General features: G+C 36.9%; 1 protein-coding gene across 1 annotated transcript; it reads left to right on the top strand.

Annotated features, from left to right (window-relative positions):
• The first annotated feature begins 493 nt into the window (after positions 1-493).
• Positions 494-15,197, top strand: LOC101888927 (glycerol-3-phosphate dehydrogenase, mitochondrial). The gene is made up of 10 exons (XM_005177803.4): positions 494-736; positions 10,930-11,039; positions 11,115-11,381; positions 11,539-11,651; positions 11,741-11,904; positions 13,307-14,002; positions 14,068-14,480; positions 14,543-14,731; positions 14,794-14,895; positions 14,956-15,197. The coding sequence occupies exons 2-10, from the start codon at positions 10,938-10,940 to the stop codon at positions 15,088-15,090; spliced, it is 2,181 nt and encodes a 726-aa protein (XP_005177860.1). The 5' UTR covers positions 494-736; positions 10,930-10,937; the 3' UTR covers positions 15,091-15,197.
• The last annotated feature ends 8,666 nt before the right edge of the window (positions 15,198-23,863 follow it).

A 23,863-nucleotide genomic window follows, 5' to 3' on the forward strand; every position in this document is an offset into this window, starting at 1 on the left:
GAGAGAGAGAGAGAGAGAGAGAGAAACTCTCAGTATAGGTCACTGCACATATTTTTTGGTTTCTATTCCCGCTCTTTCTGGGCAAAGTCGTTATTTCAGAACCAATTTCACATCTTCATCTTTGGCTAGATTCACCAAAAAAGGCGGGAACACAAAAGGTGTCCCACTGCTGTATTGTGATTGATATCCCTTTTAAGCACATCTCAACACTCATTTTTTCCCGGTGTATTAACATCCGAGCCATTGCGAGAGACAAGTCACGACCAGATACCAAAACGCAATGCAACAGAGGGAGGAAAATTTGTTTGTAGCAAAATTTCACGATTGCAGTTGCACAAATTCTCGCCAATTCGATGTGTTTAGGTAAATAGCAGCAACAGCAGCAATACGTACAACAGCTGTAAAGGCTCACAACACCGAGCGAGCGAGCGAGAGAAGAGAAAGAGCGACAAAAAGGTGATTACATTTAATCAAAATTATTCCCCCAAAATATATCGGTTCCGTAGCGCTTAAATTCTTTCAAGTTGGACATATGTGAAAGACGGTCGCTCGGTTGCATGCTTTGAAATCGGTCAAAATCGCACAAAGGAAGAATCGTTGGTGGTGGTTAGGCGGAAATAAAAATCCTTTGGATATTCGAAAAACATAAAAAAAAAACGAAAGTGGGTCTTTCACGGTGCGGCCGGGTAAAAAATTAAATTATTTTAATATTAACGAAAACGTAACACCAGCAGGGGTAAGCAATGCAACAGAAAAAATAAAGAAAATCTTAGCAAAAAAATAAATTCATTTACAAAAGTGTTGTGCAATCAATTACATGATAATTCGCTTTACTTTATCTACGAGAATTTTCTGCTAAAATGAAATTATTTTTATAACGAAGCAAAACAAAAAAAAAAAAACAGCAACTGAACAAAAACAAGCAAAAAAAAACGTTAAACGTTAATATGAAATAAAAACAAACTATTAATAAGTTGTGAACTTTTTGGAATAGTTTGTGTCTGGTCTGGCATGTTCAATCAATGGTCGTTCTTTCGTTCGCCCCCTCTTCGTTCCATTCATCTCTCGGAGTCTGAGTGTTTGTCATAGAGAGTAAAGGTGATGTGTGTTTTTGGAATGTAGTATTTGCCCATACAGACAGACAAACTCAGAGATTTCGTAGCAAGTTGCTGGCACAGCAGATTCACATGTGTAAACGGCCGAATGGGGTACAGAGACTAATGTTGGAACTGTGACATACAACCGACCGAGTGCCAATGATTGTGTTGGCAGCAACCTTAGCGTTGTTGCTCGTTCCCGTTTGTTGGTTGCTTGCTCGGTTGCTATCATTAAATAATTTAAAGAAATTTGAATCTATTTTAAGCGGCATTCTTAAAGCAACTAAAACAAAGAACTATAGAGATTTGAAATGCAAGAAAAAAAAAAAACAAACAAATAAAAAAATAGCGCTAATTACATTTGTTAAATATAATTCATCGATAATTAATTAGACAAAAGGTGACAATAAATGTGTATATAATATTGAAATTGTTGCTAAATATATACAACGATAGATGTAAAACATAACATAAAAGATAATAACAATTCGAAACACACGAATTCGCTAGGAAAGATGAGAAAATGGACAATATCGGTCCACTCCATCAATAATTTCCCCCACAAAGGGTCAGAATTTTGAAGAATTATAACTTTTATAATATATGATGTAGGCATCCGATTGGGTCAAATTACACACATAGCAATATTTTTATTAACCCAAAATCTGATGTGAAGATAGAATATATCGGTCCACTACTTCTGGTACCTCCCCACCAAGGGTCAAAGTTTTGAATAACCAAAACTATCATAAAATCCGAAATAAGCATCTGGTTTTCTTCAAATTAAAGACATCAAAATATTTGTGTTGACCAAAGGTCTGGTGTGAAAACGCTCCACTCCTTCGGTACACCCCCAACCCCAAAAAAGGTTCAAAATTTTGAGTAACCATGAAGCTCATAAATCGCAAAATTTACTTCCGAATACATTCAGATTTGGTACATCTTAATATTTCTATCAACACAAGATCTGCTATAAAAATGGTACATATCGGACCATTTCTTCTGTTACCTCCCCCACATAGGGTTCAAGATTTTTGAAAAACAAAACGGTCAAATAAAGCGAAGTAGGCATCCAACTCTCTTCATATTACACACATCCAAATATTTTTGCTAACGCAAGATCTGTTGTAAAGATTATATATATCCGCCAACCCCCTCTGGTACCTCACCCACAAAGGGTCACAATTTTCAATACTAATATCTGTCATAACTGGCGAAACATGTCGGAATTGCGAAAAAATTGCCAGTACGAGCAATTTTATTTGTTTTCCATACCTCTTCTACAAAAAAAAAATTAACAAGTCAAAAAGTAGTAAGTTCGGCCGGGCCGAACTTTGAATACCCTCCACCATTCGGAACGAATTTGGAAATTTTCAGAAAATAAAATCATTAAGAGATTCTGTTAAAATTTTAAAAATACCAAATATAGGCATTATATTGAGGTGTATACGATGTAGGCCTACATAGGCATTGTTTGTCATAAGCTATTACCATATTCAAATTCGTAACTTGAAATAAACGGTGAATAATGTTGCTAAAATCATGAAAATATCGTATATAGGGAGGTACCGTTATATCGGAGCTGTACGAAGACCTGGACCTGCATAGACAATTTTCTGTCACAGGCTGTAGCATCCATTACGAACTTCAAATACCACACCTCAAACAATTTCGGAGGGTATTGTACCTAAAATCGTCAAAATACCGAATATAGGGATGTACTGATATATGGGCCCTATACGAAGACCTCAACCAGCATAGATAATTTTCTGTCTTAGGGTGTAGTATTCAATTCGAACTTCAAATACCAAATTTGAAACAATTCCGGTGAATAATGTCGCAAAAATCATCAAAATACCGAATATAGGGGGGTACCGTTATATATGGGCTATACGAAGATGTGGACTTGCACAGACAATTTTCTGTCTTAGGGTGTAGTATCCATTTCAAACTTTAAATACCAAATTTGAAACAATTCCGGTGAATAATGTCGTTAAAATCATTAAAATACCGAAAATCGGGAGGTACCGTTCTATGAGGGCTATATGAAAACGTGGAACTACATGGCCCATTTACGAACTTAACCTGCCTACTGGAAAACTAAACATGTGTGCAAAATTTTAGCCATCTATCTCAATTCATTCGAAAGATAGCGTGATTACAACAGACAGACAGACGGACAGACAGACAGACAGACAGACGGACATGGCTAAATCGTCTTAGAATTTTACGCTGATCAAGAATATATATACTTTGTTGGGTCTGACATGAGTATTTCGAGGAGTTACAAACGGAATGACAAAGTTAATATACCCTCCATAGAATGGTGGAGGGTATAAAAAGAATTAGTCAATTAACTGCACTGAGAGAGTTTTCTCCATCGCGTTGCCAAATTTATCGAACAGCATTCAGTAAAATCTAAATCTTTTAAACTGCGGAGGTACTAAATCATAATGAAAATTTTTATAGTCCAAAATTAGTTCTTTAATGGTTAATAATTACATTAATTCCTGACATTTGTATACATTTTTGCGTCGGCTATAAAACAGCTGCTTTTCAAACATCTGATGTTACTGGATAATTCTTACTGAGTACATTTTTTTCAGTAAGATATTACAAATTCTCATTATCTTAACTGCCCTCTTTACTCACTCTCATTTATTGGACATTTGGGTTATCGAAAAAAAAAATTGAATAATTTTGTACAAAATACGTTAGTGGTTGGATATGCTTTAGGTTCGTATGAAGGTGAACTAAAAAAGTCGACATGTCTAATAACAAAGTTTGCTTATGATACCATCACCAAAATTGGAGTTTATAATTGTGCCATAGTTCGCTCTTATTTTAAAGTCGTTCAATTATTCCCTTAACAGCGGCTGACTTGATTTATCGATTGGGTATATAGTTACCTACCTCCATCGTTTACGGGGCGTATACGAGTGTAGGTTGGAATTACTTTGATTGCAATTTTTTCCTGTGTATCTGACTGGACTAGAATCTGAATATTGATTGCCAATTGGTTTGGGATCTTAAGACAGCGCTCTTAGAACACTTTGTTATATACATTCAAAACTTTTCAAAACGTTTAAATGTCGCTGAAGATGCCAAAGGATGTTTCTTTATTTCGTCAAAATTCGTTACACTCATTAAAAATATAGCAAAAAATCAGTTTAATTGCTTCTAGACAAAAACACAAAATTTGATATTTCGTAACAGGGAAAGATCCAAACAACACACTGACCATTGGTGAGACATTTGTTATTGGCTCTTATATAAATCTCGTGACGATCTTTCAACGAAATTTTTTGCATAGAACAGAGAGATATATGTATGTATTATTGTGTGTACAAATGTCTTTTTTTTCTATTGGTATATTTTATAAAATTGGCCATTGATTTAGCTTTTCTTTTGGCATAGTAGAATAGAAATAAAAAGAGAAGGGGAAATCGTGAAAATAAAAGTACTATTGTTTAATATTATAATTAAAGAAGATAAAAATAGTTTAAAGAAAAGTATAACAATATTTTTTTGTATAAAAAACGTTATAAGAAATATAATATCAATTTTCATATCACAAGTCGATAAAATATACGGTATACTAATATTGTTTACACATGTTATAATTGCTTTCCAACTAAAGTACTATTTACTATTTTTTTTGTTGAGGAAGTACTTTCCGTCTAACCATATGTTTGTTGTTGTTAATGGTGTTAGATATGTGTGTGTGTGAAATGATTACATCAAGGGAGCGGTCAATGAGTACGAGTCGTTTAGATACGTAATAACAATTATATATCAGCAATTACCAGGTAGTATTACCAGATAAACTAACTATTGATGTAAAACAGACGTGGCATTTTTTCAAGGACAAAGAGATTATCGACTTTTGGAGGTACCTGTATTAAATATTTTTGCTAAGAGTTATCTGTATAGGCATGAGCATTAATATAGCTCCACAAAAAAAAATACTATAAAGTCGTAAAATCGGACGATCTAAGCGGCAATTGATCGGTTCGAAGGTAAATAATTTTTTACCGAACTCGCTTCTCAATAAGTCCGCTTTTACGCATATTGTGTTCCACTGTCATGTTGAAACCACATGCCCTTCAAGCTCTTGCATTTTCTTGCTGAGTGCATTTGTAGCTTTTGCAATGCTTCTGGTAAATCGTAACTTCAAAAGCTCCGAAAGGATCGGTTTAATCTTCCTATTGATGTGTTTTTCACTTTTCCGCCATCGAAGCATACGAGACGGACTGTTGTACGGTCTGTGTCGTCAACATTTTCTTCGCCATGTGTTGCTGCTCCTACCCTCCGATACCCCTTTTTCTGGATGAATTCTTAGCTTTTGTAAAACTTCTAGTACAGGGTGAGACGAAAAAACTGCAACCAACTTTAGACTGCTGTCATTTCTAAGCCACTCGTCCGAAAGCTGTTAAAATTATTCCAATGAAAACTCATTATATACAAAAGTATTTTGGTGAGAATTTTCCGGAAAAAACGTTATTCGTTATGGGATTCAGGCGTGATAGTGTAATTTCTTTATATTTGGCTGGAAAACCACAAGTGGCTATCGTTAGAGCACTCCAGCATTTAAATGTGAATAAATCTTTTGTGTCTCGTACCATCGCTCGTTACCGTGATACTGGAGCGTAGCCCGACGTCAAGGAAGTGGACAGAAGCAAACAGGAACATTAGCAGAAATGGTTCGAAAAGTAAAGAAGCGACTTGATCGAAACCCGGGTCGCAATGGCCGAAAATGGCTCGCGAGCTGAACATATCGCAATATTCTATTCGACAAATATTGAGCCAGCTCGGGATAAAGCCATTCAAATTCCAAAAAGTGCAAGAACTTACACCGCAACAGAAAGACAATAGACTTGGCCGAAAGTGGTGAACTGCCGAATTTGGTTAACTCCGATGAGAAAATATTCGTTGTCCAGCAGTTTGTAAACAAGCAAAATGAGGTCACAGAGGTCACCTGAAAATGTCCATGTCATGGTGATGGTGTGGGCCGCCATAACAGCCGATGGTCGCTCTCCACTCGTATTAATGAGGTCACAGAGGTCAGCTGAAAATGTCCACCTTCGGTTGGCCACCAGAACTCAAGCGCAGGCCATGGTGATGGTGTGGGCCGCCATAACAGCCGATGGTCGCTTTCCGCTCGTATTAATCGACCGTGGCATCAGAATAAATGCATAAATGGAGGGTGTATTAATGCCTTGGACAAACAAACATTTTGTCCGCAGACCTTGGACATTCCAACAGGATTCAGCACCATCGCACTCAGCACTCGCCATCCAAGAATGGTTATATAATGAGGTTCCTCGCCTAATTTTCAGCGCACAAATGGCCACCAAAATCTCCGGATACCAATCCGTTGGACTATTGCGTCTGAAGTATTTTGGAATGCAAGGTAGACACTAAATAAGGTGTCGATCACCTTAAGCAAGCGCTTCGCTGGGAATGGGTCAAAAAACCGCAGAGCAACATTCGGGCAGGGTGTGCCGGTTTCATTGGCCGTTTGAAGGCCATAATTCGTTCCAAAGGTGACCAATTCGAAAAAATGTAAAATTATTCTTATTCTAAAATTTTATGCTATTTCCGACATTTTTTGCTATCCTTCAATAAAATTTGAAAAAAATGTAAAAATTATGGCGTTTGACTTTGTTGCAGTTTTTTTATCTCACCCTGATTGTGGAGTGGCGATATAACTCCAAAATCTGCATCTACATAATGGACAGGAAAGTCTTTACTGGTTCTGAAATTGTGGTTTCTAGAACCAATATTTCGTTGCTTTACAAATCAATTGATAGACTCCCTTTCGCATAGCGGTCAAGTTTTTAAAAAATCTATGATTACTGGTTTCTTAGTAGTCCTTGATGATTTTTGCTTAGAATAGTGCGCCTTAAAGCATGCCATAATTTTCATAGATTTGCTAACTGGGTCAAGTTAATGTATTTTTAGTTATTTTATTTTTTTCGCCTACACATAAAATATATTGTTTATTTCAAAAAACATTTGCAAATCACTTGACTCATACTTAAATGTACTCCAGCGTTTTTTTATTTATTTACAAAAACTACGCTGTGTCATTCACCGATTATTGCAATTGTTGCATCACACGACAGTGGCGCTTGGAGGGAATAAGGAAATAGCTGTTGTTGTTATTGTTTATAATGCATTATTCCCTCCATGTTTTTGAGAGCGAGCGAGCACATTTCTTATTGGAATATTTCCAATGGCACACAACAAAATTGGGGAAGAAATACCCCACCAATATTTCTGTAATCTCTCTCTCTCTCTCTCTCTCTGTCAAACACACCCTCACATCGTGTGTGTGTGTCGTCGTTTCAACGACAGAAAACAAAATCATGGTGTGGTGAATGAACGCTGTGCTGGGGGTCTTCTCTTTACTTTTATACTCTTTCTCTAACAACGTTTATGGGGCTCCCTGTCTTCTTTGTGTGTGGTGAAGTTTTGAAATACACAACAGTCGGGTTTGGACTACAGACAAAAAACGTAGTATTAGAAGAGAATGCGTAAAATTTGCTGGGTATTTAGTGCATAAAAAAAACGTTTACAAGTTGTAGGTGAGAAAACAAAACGATCCATTAGATATTGAATGGAAAAAAATAATGAAAACCAACAATAAAAAGTAATGGTGTAATTACAAACAAAATAAAAGTATTACGTCGGAATAGAACTTGAAACGTTAACAACAATTACGTGATGTGTAAAACTCAATGTTTAAATGGAAATAGAAAAATAAACCAATACCGGTCGCATACATCATTTCTTTCTTTTTTATTAGCAAATGCTGTGTCATTTATATTAAACTAATACATCATTTGTTTCGGGCGCATTAAAACTGTGTTTGGAATATAATTTTCAAAAAAAAAAAAAAACATCAATTTGATGACTCAATAACATGTATATTTGCCTTTGGATTAAATTCGCATACCTCTTCTTAACGAGAAAAAGGAATTTGGTTTGTGTGTATATATATACATATTGACATATGTATGTATATAAATAAATCTAATACAACATATAGTTTTATACACACATGTACATATGTACACAAATATGTATAAAAATACGTTCCCACTCAATTTATAAAAGAACATTTATTTATTTTACTGGGTGTTCTAGTGAATTGTCATCAACGCAGTCTGTCACCATCATCAGAATTCAAGTCAGGAGATGTGTTCCTTCTTTTTCACTTTTTTTATGTTATTGAATCAAATGCTACGCTGTCCACATTTTAATAATTGCTGGCGTTTTCATCGCATTTAATGCAAACCTTGAAACAATGGAAGCGTTATAAATGCTTGTTTTTATGTTTTTTATTAAGGGAAACCATTTAAATCACACACAACATATGAGGTTGGGCATTGTTTTACACAGATGAGTATAGCAATAGAAACGGCGGGGGTGTCTACCCAAAAGGTAGATAACAAATATTTATCTGATAGAATAAACAAATTACTTTTACAAATCCCTGAGTTTAACACATGATAAAGAAAGGGAAATTCTGGAAATACATTAAAATTATTATACCCTCAGCCAGAGAGGCTAGAGAGAGTATAATATCATTTGATACGTTCAAAACGTGCCTAGTCGAAATAACGGTTTTAGATCCTAGGTCTCTTTTGACCAAGGTTCACTCCTTCTGGTGCCTCCACCACAAAGGGTCAGAATTTGGAATAGCCCTAAAGCTCGGAAAACGAGAAATAAGCATCTGATTCTCTTCCATTTTCACACATCTCGATATTTCTACTAACACAAGATCTTCCGTGAAGATGGTATATATCGGTCCACTCCTTCTGGTACCTCCCACACAAACGGTTAAAGTTTTGAATAACTGAAACGATGATAAAGTTCGAAATAAGCATCCGGTTCCCTTTAAATTACACACATCACAATATTTTTATTGACCCAAGGTCTGGTGTGCAAAAAGTATATATCGGTCCACTCTTTCTGGTACCTCGCCCACAAAGCGTCAAAATCTTGAATATTCATAAAATTCATAAAACACGAAATTAACATCCGATTCCACTCAGACTTGGGACATCTCAATATTTCCATCTACGTAACATGTATTATAAAAATGGTAGATATTGAACCGTTCCTTCTAGTACCTACCCTACAAAGGTTCAACATCTCGAATAACCAAAACGATATTAAAATCCGAAATAACCATTCGGATCTCTTCACATTACACACATCGCAATATTTTTATTAGACCAAGGTCTGGTGTGAAGATGGGGTACATCGGTGCCACTCTTTCTGGTACCTCCCCTATTAAGGGTAAACATTTTGAGTATTCATGAAGCTCATAAAACGCGAATTTAACATTAAATTTCATTCAGACCTAGTACATCTCAATATTTCCATCAACTTAAGATATGTTATAAAGATGGTAGATATCGGAAAATTTCTTCTAGTACTTCCCCCACATATGCTTCAAGATTTTGAATAACAAACCGCTCAAATAAAGCGAAATAAGCACCCAACTCTCTTCAAATTTCACACACACAAACATTTTTGCTAACGCAAGATCTGTTGTGAATATGATATACATCTGCCAACCCTTTTGGTACCTCACCCACAAAGAGCCACAATTTTCAGTACAATACCATTAGTCATAACTTGAGAAACAAATCAGCGATTCTTTACAACTGGCTATATCCCAATATTTCTCTCAACCTGGGATGAATATGGAATTTATGATCTCGAATAAAATTGGATATAAATGTTCGATCTTCTTGAAATTTTGCCTATACCATTATTTTTATCTATATTAGATGAAGTATGATAATGAAATACTTCGGACGACTACATCTGGTAACTCACGCCCACTTTAACATTTTCTAAATATTATCGCATATTTCATATAAAGTGGAGGGAGCAGTCGATATAGTCCAACCAATATTTATATCATATTTATTTAGGTCCCATACGAAATGGATAATATTGACTCATTCCTTCGAAGCCTATAGAGGGTCAACAATTTGAATAATCATGACAGAAGTCAAAATATACTTAAATAATCGAACATTGTATAAATCTGTATAAATCTGTCGACAAAACCGACTGACACTTTTTAACTTGTTTTATTTTCACTTTATTAAATGTTGGTTTATATTGGATTCTAAAATAGCAAAATTACGAAATATGATTCAATATTTTTATTCTCATAATGATTAAATTTCTAATTCTAAAGACTATCTTGCCAATATTTGCGGTTAGGAAGCATTTTTTTTTTAAATTTGATTTGTAATAAGAGGAGAAAGGGTTTTATACAGCGTCTCTTCAAATCTCAAAACTGAAATATGAAATTAAAGCGACAACACAAAATGATGTCGACAATCTAACATAGGCCGATGATATATACAGTATATGGTCTGGGGCTGGATTCGCGGATTCGATTTTTTTGAAAATATAAAAAATATTTCCTTTGACATTGCTTTCCTTTAAAAGTGTTTTCATTTTCGTTGGACAAGAATTGTATCCTTGGTCTATTGTTTATATTTCAAAAATACTTTGAATATTATTTCTATTTTCAATGGAGCTGCAAGAGTAAATATGTTCCTTCAATAGTGCATTTAGCAATTTTTCTCAATATTTGAAAGTGCATAATCATAATCAAGCGTATAAACCTAAATCTAGTTCACATATAGTTCAGATAGCATTTCTTATTTTCCCAAAACTTATGTTTCCTATTAAAATTGTGAGCATTAGAGACATACTTCCTTCTTTTTTTAACAAAATTTTATTTACCCACATGCAATTTGTACACTCCTATACCCTCTCCCCTTTTCCATTGCAGAATAAATCATGGCATCGAGACTATATCAAATAGGTGTAACTACCTTGAGTGCTACAATTGGTACAGTTTTGGCAACATGGACCATAGATCGTTGGAATTCACCACATACGGTAAGCTCAGCTATGGACATTATTTGATTTTACGATTTTCTCAATAATTCACTTTCCGCTTTTCCTTTGCTGCAGGCCATTGCCGAAATGAAGAGACCACCGAAACGCAAGCGTACCTTGGTGTCGCGTGCCGAACAAATGAAATCTCTCATGAGTGGTGAAGAATTCGATGTACTTATTATTGGTGGTGGTGCAACTGGTGCTGGCTGTGCCTTAGATGCTGTTACCCGTGGTCTGAAGACAGCTCTGGTCGAGGCTGATGATTTTGCCAGCGGTACATCATCGCGTTCAACGAAATTGATTCATGGCGGTGTACGCTATTTGCAAAAGGCCATATTGGGCGTAAGTATCAATACATGATCAATACTAGTCATTGGAAAAATAACAAGCAGTAAGGCTGTAGATAAAAAGAAGCTCAAGGACACATGTTAATAATATTTGTTGTTATTTGTGTATTTTGTTTATTTTCTTTTTTTTTATTTCTCGTGGCTTATTGTAGTTAGATTTTGAACAATATCGTATGGTTAAGGAAGCCTTGCAAGAGAGAGCAACCATGCTTGAATCGGCTCCTCATTTAGCTCATCCATTGCCTATTATGCTGCCAGTATATCAGTAATGTCCTAATGCAATATTCAGCGAAAAAGGCTTTTATTAATGTATGTTTTTCTTTTCTTTGGTTTCTGTGTTCCGGCAATATCTAGATGGTGGCAGGTTCCATACTACTGGGTTGGCATTAAGTGCTACGATTTGGTTGCCGGTGATCGTAATGTCAAGAGTTCTTATTATCTATCGAAACAAGATGCTTTGGAGCTGTTCCCCATGTTGAAAAAGGATAAGCTCTGCGGTGCCATTGTCTATTATGATGGTGAGTTGAATGGTACCAAGTTATCCGAAACAAGTAAAAAAACTGTAAGTTCGGCCCTCCACCATTTAGAAAGAATTTGTCAATTTTCAAAAAAATAAAATCCGTTAAATATTCTGTTAAAATCTTTAAAATACCGAATGTGGCACTTATATTAGGGTTTATACGACGACGTGGACTGCATAGGCAATTTTTGTCATAAGCCATTACAATATTAAAATGCGAAACTTAAAAAAAAAATCCGGCGAATAATGTAGCTAAAATCATTAAAATACCGAATATCGGGAGGTACCGTTATATGGGGGCTATACGAAGACGTGGATCTGCGAACTTTAAATACCATATTTGAAACAATTCAGATGAATAATGTCGCTAAAATCATCAAAATAACGAATATCTGAAGGTACCGTTATATGGGGGCTATACGAAGACGTGGACCTGCACAGACAATTTTCTGTCTTAAGCTGTAGTATCCATTACGAACTTCAAATACCAACTTTGAAAAAATTCCGGTGAATAAAATCGGTAAAATCATCAAATACCGAATATCGGGAGGTACTGTTATATGGGGGCTATACGAAGATGTGGACCTGCACAGACAATTTTCTGTCATAGGCTATAGTATCCATTACGAACTTCAAATACCAAATTTGAAATAATTCCGGTGAATAAAGTCGGTAAAATCATCAAAATACCGAATATCGAGAGGTACCCTTATATGAGTGCTATACGAAGACGTGGACCTGCACAGACAATTTTCTGTCATAGGCTAAAGTATCCATTACGAACTTTAACTACGAAATTTGAAACAGTTCCGGTTGCTAAAATCATCTAAATACCGATTATCGCGAGGTACCGTTCTATGGGTGCCAGACGAAGACGTGGACCTGCACTGACCATTTTCTGTCTTAGACTGTAGTATTCATTACGAACCTTAAATACCAAATTTGAAATAATTCCGGTGAATAACGTGGCTAAAATCATCAAAATACCGAATATCGGGAGGTATCGTTATATGAGGGCTATAAGAAGACGTGGACCTACACAGACAATTTTCTGTCACAGGCTGTAGTATCCATTACGAACTTAAAATACAAAATTTGAAATAATTCCGGAGAATCAAATGGCTAAAATTATAAAAATAAAATTTCGTTCGGAAGCTAGAGTGATTTCCACAGACGGACGGATATCGCTATAGAATTTTATGCTGATCAAGAATATATGTATTTTGGGATCTAAATTGTATATTTCGAGGTGTTACAAGCGGAATGCCAAACTTAGTATACCCTCCATACTATGGTGGAGGGTATAAAAATATTTTCTATGGCAAAACATTATCTAGATTTATATTCCAAATATTCGGAAATTATTTGCATTCGAATACAATGTTATTTACTCTTTACAGGTCAACAAGATGATGCCCGTATGTGTTTGGCTGTTGCCCTAACAGCTGCTCGCCACGGTGCTACCGTGTGTAATCATGTCGAAGTCCTTCAGTTGCACAAGAAAAATGACGGCACTGGCAAACAAGTGCTGTGCGGCGCCAAGGTCAAAGATCATATGTCCGGCAAGGAGTTCAATGTCAAAGCCAAGTGTATTATCAATGCCACTGGCCCCTTCACCGACACCATTCGCAAAATGGACGATCCCACGGTAAAGACCATTTGCTGTCCCAGTTCCGGTGTTCACATTGTACTGCCTGGCTATTATAGCCCCGATCAAATGGGTCTATTGGATCCATCGACATCCGATGGTCGTGTTATTTTCTTCTTGCCCTGGCAAAGGCAAACAATTGCCGGCACAACAGATCTGCCATGTGAAATAACGCACAATCCCAAGCCCACGGAAGATGAAATTCAATTCATTTTGAATGAAATCAAAAACTATCTCAATGCTGATGTTGAGGTGAGACGTGGTGATGTGTTGTCCGCCTGGAGTGGTATTCGCCCATTGGTGTCGGATCCCAATAAGGAGGACACCCAATCGTTGGCACGTAATCACATTGTCCATGTGAGTCCATCGAATTTGATAACCATTGCCGGTGGCAAGTGGACAACATACAGAGCCATGGCTGAGCATACCGTTGATGCGGCAATTAAGGGTAAGGATGGAGAAGTGTTTGAAAAAAAAAAAATAATAACAATACATTGTCTTATTTTACTCTAGCCTGCAATTTGAAACCCGAACGCCCCGAAGCTGTTACCTCTTATTTGAAGATTGAAGGTGGTCAGGGCTGGACACCAACCATGTACATTCGTTTGGTACAAGATTTTGGTTTAGAGTGTGAGGTTGCTCAACATTTGGCCAAGTCATATGGCGATCGTGCCTTTGCTGTGGCCAAAATGGCCTCCCTTACCGGCAAACGTTGGCCCATCATTGGTAATCGCATCCATCCCGATTTCCCCTATATTGATGCTGAGATCCGTTATGGCGTTAGGGAGTATGCCTGCAATGCTGTGGACATGATTGCTCGTCGTTTGCGTTTGTCATTCCTTAACGTTCAAGCTGCCCAAGAGGCTTTGCCGGTCATTTGTGACATCATGGGTGAGGAATTGAAATGGTCTAAGGATGAAAAAGAGGTGAGCAATTAATAAAGATGTCATAAATAGGTATGTAATCTAGTATTTTACCCTTGTCTTAGAAACAAATCAAAGCCGCTTCCGATTTCTTGGCCGGTGAAATGGGTCTCATGGTCAATCGAGCCTCCAAGGAAAGAATACCAATTAAATTGTCCAAGGATGAGATTCAAACATACATTAAACGCTTCCAACTTATCGACAAAGAGAACAAGGGTTATGTTTCCATCAATGATATTCGCAGAGCTCTTAAGGTATGTTATGCCAAAGCAGGATTTTAAGGGAATTTGTTATATATATTTTTGTATTTTCATAGAACTTTGGAGATGGCGATATTTCTGGTGAGCAATTGCACGAAATCCTTAGGGAAATCGATACCAACATGAACGGCCAAGTTGAACTTGATGAATATCTTCAGGTAATTTGACCCATGGTCTTGGCTAAATGTTGCAAACGTAATTAAGCCATTTTCTTTCAGATGATGTCTGCCATTAAAACTGGTGATGTGGCCTATTCACGCTTTGCCCGCTTGGCTGAAATGGAAGATCTAAAGCAAGAAGCCCAGGCACTTAAACAAAAGATCAGCGTTGATCGTTCGGGTGGTGGTTTGTAAACAACCTCCTCCTCTTCCTCAGAGTTGGGGCTTGCTAAAAGTTTAAAAGTTGTTTTTAAAAAGGATTTCTAAAAAATTTGATATTAGTAAGGTAGTTAATTTATTTTTAATTTTTTTTTTTGTAGTTAGCCGAAAAAAGTAAAGTTTTAAAAATTACAAAAAAAAAAACACACTAAAATACATCACAAAAATCAATTTACTTATTGCATTGCGCAGAACGCAGATACACACCTTAGATATTATATTTACAAACGAATCGAACCGAACGAACCCCACCACTTTCTTTCCTTCTTTATAACGGTTTAAGTTTTACTTTTCAAACCTTAAAAATTATTATTATTAATTATGCTGTTCAAAGTTCTATTTGCGGGAGGAATTATTGCAAAAAGAAAACCAAACCAACGTATCATTAAGTATAAAAGAGAAACAATATAAATTATACAATTAAAACAAAAAAAAAATAATAAAAAAAACAAATAAACGGTAAAAAATATATTGTTTTATTAATTATTATTATACCCTCAGCCATATGGCTAGAGAGGGTATAAAAGGTGAGATGAAAAAACTTTAACAAAATTCAGACTGATGTCACTTTTAAGCCACTCGTCCGACAGCTGTTAAAATTATTCCAGTGACAGCTCATTATATTGTTTACAAGCGTACAAAAGCATTTTGTTGAGAATTTTCCGGAAAAAAAGTTATTCGAGATGGAATTCAAGCGCGATAGTGTGATTTCTTTATATTTGGCTGGAAAACCACAATTGGCTATCATTGGAACAATCCAGCATTTAAATGTGAATAAATCTTTTGTGTCTCGTACCATCGCTCGTTATCGTGATACTGGTAGCGTAGCCCAATGTCAAGGACGTGGACGGAAGAACAGGAAACAGCAATATCAGCAGAAATGCTTCGAAAAGTAAAGAAGCGACTAGATCGAAACCCGCGCCGCAGTGGCCGAAAAATGGCTCGTGAGCTGAACATATCGCAATTTTCCATTCGGCAAATATTGAGCTCGGGGTAAAGCCATGAAATTTCAAAAAGTGCAAGAACTTACACCGCAACTGAAAGAAAATAGACTCAAAAGAGCTAAAGAGTTGCTTCGCTTGGCCGAAAGTGGTGAACGGCCGAATTTGGTTTTCTCCGGTGAGAAAACATTCGTTGACCAGCAGTTTGTAAACAAACAAAATGATCGTCAGCTGAAAATGTGCACCTTCGGTTGGCCACCATCAAGCGACGGACATTGTGATGGCGTGGGCCGCCATAACAGCCAATGGTCACTCTCCGATCATATTAATCATCAGAATAAATGCCAAATAATATCGCGAAAATATTCTGGAGGGTGTATTAAGCCTTGGGCACGCAAACATTTTGGCCAAGGCCTGCCCTTGGACATTCCAACAGGAATTCAGCACCATCGCACTTAGCACGCGCCACCCAAAAATGGTTACAAAATGAGGTTCATCGCTCCATTTCCAGCGCACAAGAGCCACCAAAATCTCCGGATAACAATCCGTCCGTTGGGTTATTGTATCTGGAGTATTTTGAAAAGCAAGGTTGGCACAAAAAAATACCAAAGTGTCGATCACCTCAAGCAAGCGCTTCGTCGGGAATGGGTCAAAATACCGCAGAGCAACATTCGGGCAGCGTGTGACGGTTTCATTGGCCGTTTGAAGGCCATAATTCGTGCAAAAGGTGACCATCGAACAAATCTAAACTTATTCTAAAATTTGATGCTATTTCCGACATTTTTTTGCTTTCGTTCAATAAAATTAAAAATAAAATGTAAACTTTGTTGCAGTTTTTTCATCTCAACCTGTATATCATTTAATACGGCTAAACCTTGGCTCATTAAAATAACGGTTATAGACACTAGGTCTCTTTGGACCAAATCTGTTTCACGATATTTGGAGTCGATCTAGCGGTGTCCTTCCGTTCGTCTATCTGTCCGGCTGGCTGGTGAGCACGAAAACTTTCGAAGAGAGTATCCGATTTGATCAAAACTTGGTACATCGTAATCTTATTGTCAATCTTAGATCGAGTTCGGAGTACGGCAATATTGGTTCACTACTTCTGGTACCTCCCCTACAAAATGTCCCAATTTTGAAAGAAAATAATTTACTGCACAGAAAGAGAAAGGATAATCCAATTTTGCTCCAACTTTGCAAATCCTAATATTAGCATCAGAACTAGGTCAGGTGTAAAAATGGACGATATCTGCCCGCTCCATCCAGTATCTCCCCCACAAAGGGTCAAAATGAATTGAATAACTATAACTCTTATAAAATTTGATGTAAGTGTCCGATTGTCTTCAAATTACATACATTACAAACATTTTATTAACCCAAGGTCTGCTGTGAATATGGAGTATATCGGTCCACTCCTTCTGGTACCTTTCCCACAAAGCATCAAAATCTTGAATATTCATTAAGCTCATAAACACACAAAATTAACATCCGATTCCACTCAAAATTGGGACATCTCAATATTTCCATCAACACAAGAGCTGGTATAAATATGGTAAAGATCGGACCATTCCTTTTGGTACCTCCCCCACAAAGGGTCAACGTTGTGAATATCAAAAACCATTATTAAATCAGAAATAAACATACGGTTCTCTTCAAATTCCACATATCGCAATATTTTTAATTAATCGAAGGTCTGGTGTGAAAATGGGGTAGATCGGTGCAACACCTTCTGGTACCTCCCCCACAAAGGGTAAACATTTTGAGCATTCATGAAGCTCATAAGACGCGAATTTAACATTCAATTTAATTCAGATTTAGCACATCTCAATATATCAATCAACGCAAGATTTGTTACAAAGATGGTAGAGATCGGACCATTTCTTCTGGCACCTCCCCCACATAGGGTTCAAGATTTTTGAAAAACAAAACACTCAAAGAAAGCGAAATAAGCCTCCAACAATTCTCTTCAAATTTCTTAAATATTTTTGCTAACGCAAGATCTGTTATGAAAACGATATATATCTGCAAACCCCTTTTGATACCTCGCCCACAAAGGGTCAGTCAGTCATAACTTGCGAAGCAAGTCGGCGATTCTTTACAACTTGCTATATCGAAATATTTCTCTCAACCAGAAATCTGATATGAATATGGAATTTATCGAAATTTATAATTTCGCATAAAATTGGACATAAATGTTCGATTTCCTTCAAATTTTGCACAATATTTTTATCTGTATTAGATGTTGTATGAAAATAGAATACTTCGGCCCGCTATATTTGTTACCTCACGCATATTTCCATATTTTCCAAAAATTTGCACATATCTCATATAAAGTATAGGAAGTAGTCGATATAGTCCAAATCTGGCACCTTATAATATTTTTATATCAAATACGAATTGGTCAATTGGTTGTCCTACTGCTTTGGAACTTCTCCCATAAAGGGTCAACAGTTTGAATGATCATAACTCAAAGCTAGGGGTATACATCTGTCGGCAAATTCGACTGATACTATTTTACTTCTTTTGTTTTTCTGAAAAACTTTCCGATAGCTCAAAAAAATCACCCTTTTTAACAAAATAGATATAAATCGGCTAAACTGATTTTCTTGTTATCGTTTCGGTTGTTGTTACATGTCAGATTTTAGTGCGTCAGGAAATAACGGAATTTCCCTGGTTTGTATAATGGGTTATACAAACAGGTAATACCCCATTCTTGTATCTTCTTGCACATATTTTCCATAAAAAGTTTGGCAGATTTTTGGGATGGGAATTGTGCATGATCAAACATCACCACACTCCGTGATCTAATAGTAATTAATGTGTAGATGTTGTAATCTTGTTAACAAATGGTAGAACATTTCGGGCATGTTCCAAACTTTACATTTAGAGATTTACCCCAATGTTTCACCGCTGCCCATGGAATAAATAGAACTGGTTGTTTCCAGAAAACGTTAGTAGTTGTCAAATATCGATCAACGATAATGGGCACAATTTTAAAATCTAATTTGGAACAAATTTTGGTGGATACAAATCGTTACATTAATATCAAACCATATTGTAAAAAATATTCAAAACATTTTCATTCCTTCAAAAATGAAGTGTTTAAACGGTTGCGAGGGTCAACACTGTTTGGTTCCCTGTACGAAGGTTATCAAATCGGAGGTGAGCGAAGTGTGTTAGTTATGAATTTCTAGGCACGACATTCGAAAGCACTGGCGGGGGCTGTTTAGAATGATGCCAAGTTAAAATACTTGCTAACCAAATGGTAATATGCAGATCAACTAGCTATCACTTACAGGGTGAGATGAAAAAACTGCAACCAACTTCAGACTGCTGTCATTTTCAAGCCACTCGTCCGACAACTGTTTAAAATTATTCCAGTGACTGCTCATTATATTGTTTACAAGCGTACAAAAGCATTTTGGTGAGAATATTCCAGAAAAAATATTATTCGTAATGGAATAAAAGCGCGATAGTGGGATTTCTTTATATTTGGCTGGAAAACCACAAGTGGCTATCGTCAGAGCACTCCAGAATTTAAATGTGAATAAATTTTGTGTCTCGTACCATCGCTCGTTACCGTGATACTGGCAGCGTGGCCCGACGTCAAGGAAGTGGAAGGAAGAAAACAACAACATGAGCGGAATTGGTTCGAAAAGAAGCGACTTGATCGAAACCCGTGTCGCAGTTGCCGAAAAATGGCTCATGAGCTGAACTTATCGCAATATTCCACAATTCCATTCGGCAAATATTGAAAAATGAGCTCGGGGTAAGGCCGTTGAAATTCCAAAAGTGCAAGAAATTATACTCAAAAGAGCTAAAGAGTTGCTTCGCTTGGCCGAAAGTGGTGAACTGCCGTATTTGGTTTTCTCCGATGAGGAAACATTCGTTGTCCAGCAGTTTGTAAAAAAAAAAAACAAAATGATCGTGTTTACTTGCCAAAGAAGCCAGTTGAAAATGTGCACCTTCGGTTGGCCACCAGAACTCAAGCGCCGGTATGGTGATGGTGTGCAGATGGTCACTCTCCGCTCGTATTAATCGACCATGGCATCAGAATAAATGCCGAATATTATCGCGAAAATATTCTTGAGGGTGTATTAAAGCCTTGGGCACGCAAACATTTTGGCCGCACACCTTGGACATTGAAACAGGACTGAGCACCATAGCACCCAGCAAAAATGCCACTTAAGAATGGTTAAAAAATTAGGTTCATCGCTTCATTTCCGGCCAACAATGGCCACCAAAATCTGCGGATACCAATCCGTCCGTTGGACAATTGTGTCTGGAATATATTGGAAAGCAAGGTTGCCATTAAAAAATACCAATGTGTCGATCACCTCAAGCAAGCACTTCGCGGGAAATGGGCTAAAATACCGTGCCACAGGTTACCATTTCGAACAAATCTAAAGTGTGACCACCCTTCAAAACTACTCAAGAAATAGGGCCAACGTGTTTTTCGAATTTTAAGAAAATGAAAAAAAAAATTACAAATATAGATGATATTGGTCGGTCAAAAATATAATAAAAAAATCACTATTGTAGGTATAGAGGAACAGCACGTAAACAACGTGTTTAAAAATCCGCGTTTATTGGTATTATTTATATTAGAAGAATGTAGATTAACTTGGCCCTTAAACAAGTTAAACAGTATCGGTCGATGTTCCTTCAGCCCTCAGCCAATGCTGGATTATTTAAATATATTTTGATTTCTTTTTGACTCTATGGGGTAGGTTGGAAAGGAATGGGCCAATATTGTCCATTTCGTAGAGGACCTAAATAAAAATGATATAAATATTGCGTCGTGCCATATTTAGACTATATCGCCTACTTCCTTCACTTTATGTGAGATGTGTGATAATTTTTTGAATATATTAAAATGTGCGTGAAGTACCAGATATAGTCGACTGAAGTATTCCATTATCATATTTCATCCAATACAGAAAAAATATGGGAATTGGCAAAATTACAAGAAAATCGAATATTTATATCCAATTTTATGCGAAATCATGAATTCCATATCTGGTTGAGAGAAATATTTGGACATAAGTTGTAAAGAATAGCTGACTTGTTTCGCATGCTATGACAGATAAAAGTATTGGCAATTGTGACTTTTTGGGGGTGAGGTACCACAAGGGGTTCAGATATATATATCATCTTCACAAGAGATTTTGTGTTAGCAAAAATGTTTGTGTGTGTAAAATTTTAGGAGAGTTGAGCGCTTTGTTTTTCAAAATCTTTAACCCTATGTGTGGGAGGTACCAGAAGAAATGGTCCGATCTCTACCACCTTTATAAGACACCTTGTGTTGACGGAAACATTGCGATGTGCCAAGTCTGAATGGTATCGGATGTTAATTTCGCGTTTTATGAGTTTCAAGGGTATTCAAAATTTTAACGCTTTGTGTGGGGAGGTACCAAAAGGAGTGGACCGATATATCCCATCTTCGCAGCAGATCTTGAGTTAGTAGAAATAGTGGAATGTGAGAAATATGAAGAAAACAGTATGATTATTTCAGATTTTATAATCGTTTTGGTTATTCAAAATATTCACCCTTTGTTGGCGAGGTACCAGAAGCAATAGTCCTATCTCTACCATCTTTATAACAGAACTTGTGTTGCTGGAAATATTGAAATGTGCTAAGTCTGAATGGAATCGAATGTTAATTTCGTGTTCTATGAGTTTCATGAATATTGAAAATGTTGACCCTTTGTGGGGGAGGTACCAGAAGGCGCGGGCCGATATATTCCATCTTCATACCAAACCTTGGGTTAATAAAAATCTTTTGATGCTCTTACATCATATTTTAGAGTTATAATTATTCAAAATGTTGACCCTTTGTGTGGGAGGTACTTGATGGAGTGGGACTATGCTGGGTTCAAGGCCTAACCGATATGTATATTGTGGGTATCAAATGGACTTACGAGCGGTATAGGAATTTCCCGAGTCATTCCTGTCTGAAAAATTAGAAAGAGAGCCGAACCGCACGAATTACAGTGAGAGTTTTCTCCAATATTGAAATCGAGTGAAAAATACTTTGTTTTCTGATGTGAGTGTATGTGCGGAACTGATATTTTTGTTTTTTCTACTCCCAGCTCGGTATCGAGCTTTTTTCGGAGGTCAGATTTACATATGTCTCCAATATCATGTGTAATCTAGCCTTTACTGGATAGATATTCTCCTGAGAGTCAAATTGAGTTTTTTCTTTTTTTTTAAAGCAGACCAGATTTCATATCATGTTGGTGTCAAAAAGTTAGCAATCAGAGTGAGAAAAAAAACTGCAACAAAGTCAAACGCCATAATTTTTACATTTTATCGAATGAAAGCAAAAAATTTCGGGAATAGCATCAAATTTTAGAATAAGTTTGTTTGGTTTGTTTGAAGTGGTCACCTTTGGCACGAATTATGGCCTTCAAACGGCCAATGAAACCGTCACACGCTGCCCGAATGTTGCTCTGCGGTATTTTGCCCATTCCCGGCGAAGAGCTTGCTTGAGGTTATCGACACTTTGGTATTTTTTAGTGCCATCCTTGCTTTCCAAAATACTCCAAACATAATATTCCAACGGATTGGTATCCGGCCATTGTGCGCTGGAAATGAAGCATGGAACCTCATTTTATAACCATTCTCGGTTGGCGCGTTCTGAGTGCGATGGTGCTGAGTTCTTTTTGAATGTCCCAGGTCTGCGGCCAAAATTTTTGCATGTCCAAGGCTTTAATACACCCTCAAGATAATATTCGGCATTTATGCCACGGTCGAGCGACCATCGGCTGTTATGGCGGCCCACTCCATCACCATGGCCGTCGCTTGAGTTCTGGTGGCCAACCGAAAGTGCACATTTTCAGCTGACCTCTTTGGCAAGTAAACACGATTATTTCGTTTGTTTACAAACTGCTGGACAGCGAATGTTTTCTCATCAGAGAAAACCAAATTCGGCAGTTCACCACTTTTGGCCAAGCGAAGCAACTCTTTAGCTCTATTGAGTCTATTTTCTTTCTGTTGCGGTGTAAGTTCTTGCATTTTTTGGAATTTTAATGGCTCATTTTTCAATTTTTGTCGAATGAAATATTGCGACATGTTCGACAAAACGGGTTTCGATCAAGTTGCTTCTTTACATTTCTGCTGATGTTGCTACGTTCTTCCGTCCACTTCCTTGACCAGTATCACGGTAACGAGCGATGGTACGAGATGGTATACAAAAGATTTATTCACATTTAAATGCTGGAGTGCTCTACGCTAGCCACTTGTGGTCTTCCAGCCAAATATAAAGAAATCACATTAGCACGCTTGAATTCCATCACGAATAACATTTTTCTGGAAAATTCTCTCCAAAATGCTTTTGTACGCTTGTAAACAATATAATGAGCTGACACTGAAATAATTTTGACAGCAGTCAGACGAGTGGCTTAAAAATGACAGCAGTCTGAAGTTGGTTGCAGTTTTTTCATCTCACCCTGTATATAACCCATTTTTCAATTCCACAAGTACTGCAGACCTAAAACACATCTGAGTAAAATTTGAACAAGCCACTTCATTTCGTTCGAAATTTAGAGTGATTTTCACAGGCAGACAAACGCTAAGTCGACATATAATTTTATAGGGATCAAAATAATTTATATACTTTTTATCTAAAATGTATATTACGAGGTGTTGCAATAGAAATGCCAAGCATAACATACCCTTCATACTATGGCATAGGGTATAAAAATGCCAAAAGATTAACGTGGTGTATTGTGTAATCTGGCCTTAATTAGAGTTACCCACAATTCAATCCTACATGCAAACAGTGATCCAGAAGTCGAATTTCACAA

This window comes from Musca domestica, unplaced genomic scaffold (genome assembly GCF_030504385.1).
Source record: "Musca domestica strain aabys unplaced genomic scaffold, Musca_domestica.polishedcontigs.V.1.1 8, whole genome shotgun sequence".
NCBI lineage: Eukaryota > Metazoa > Arthropoda > Insecta > Diptera > Muscidae > Musca > Musca domestica.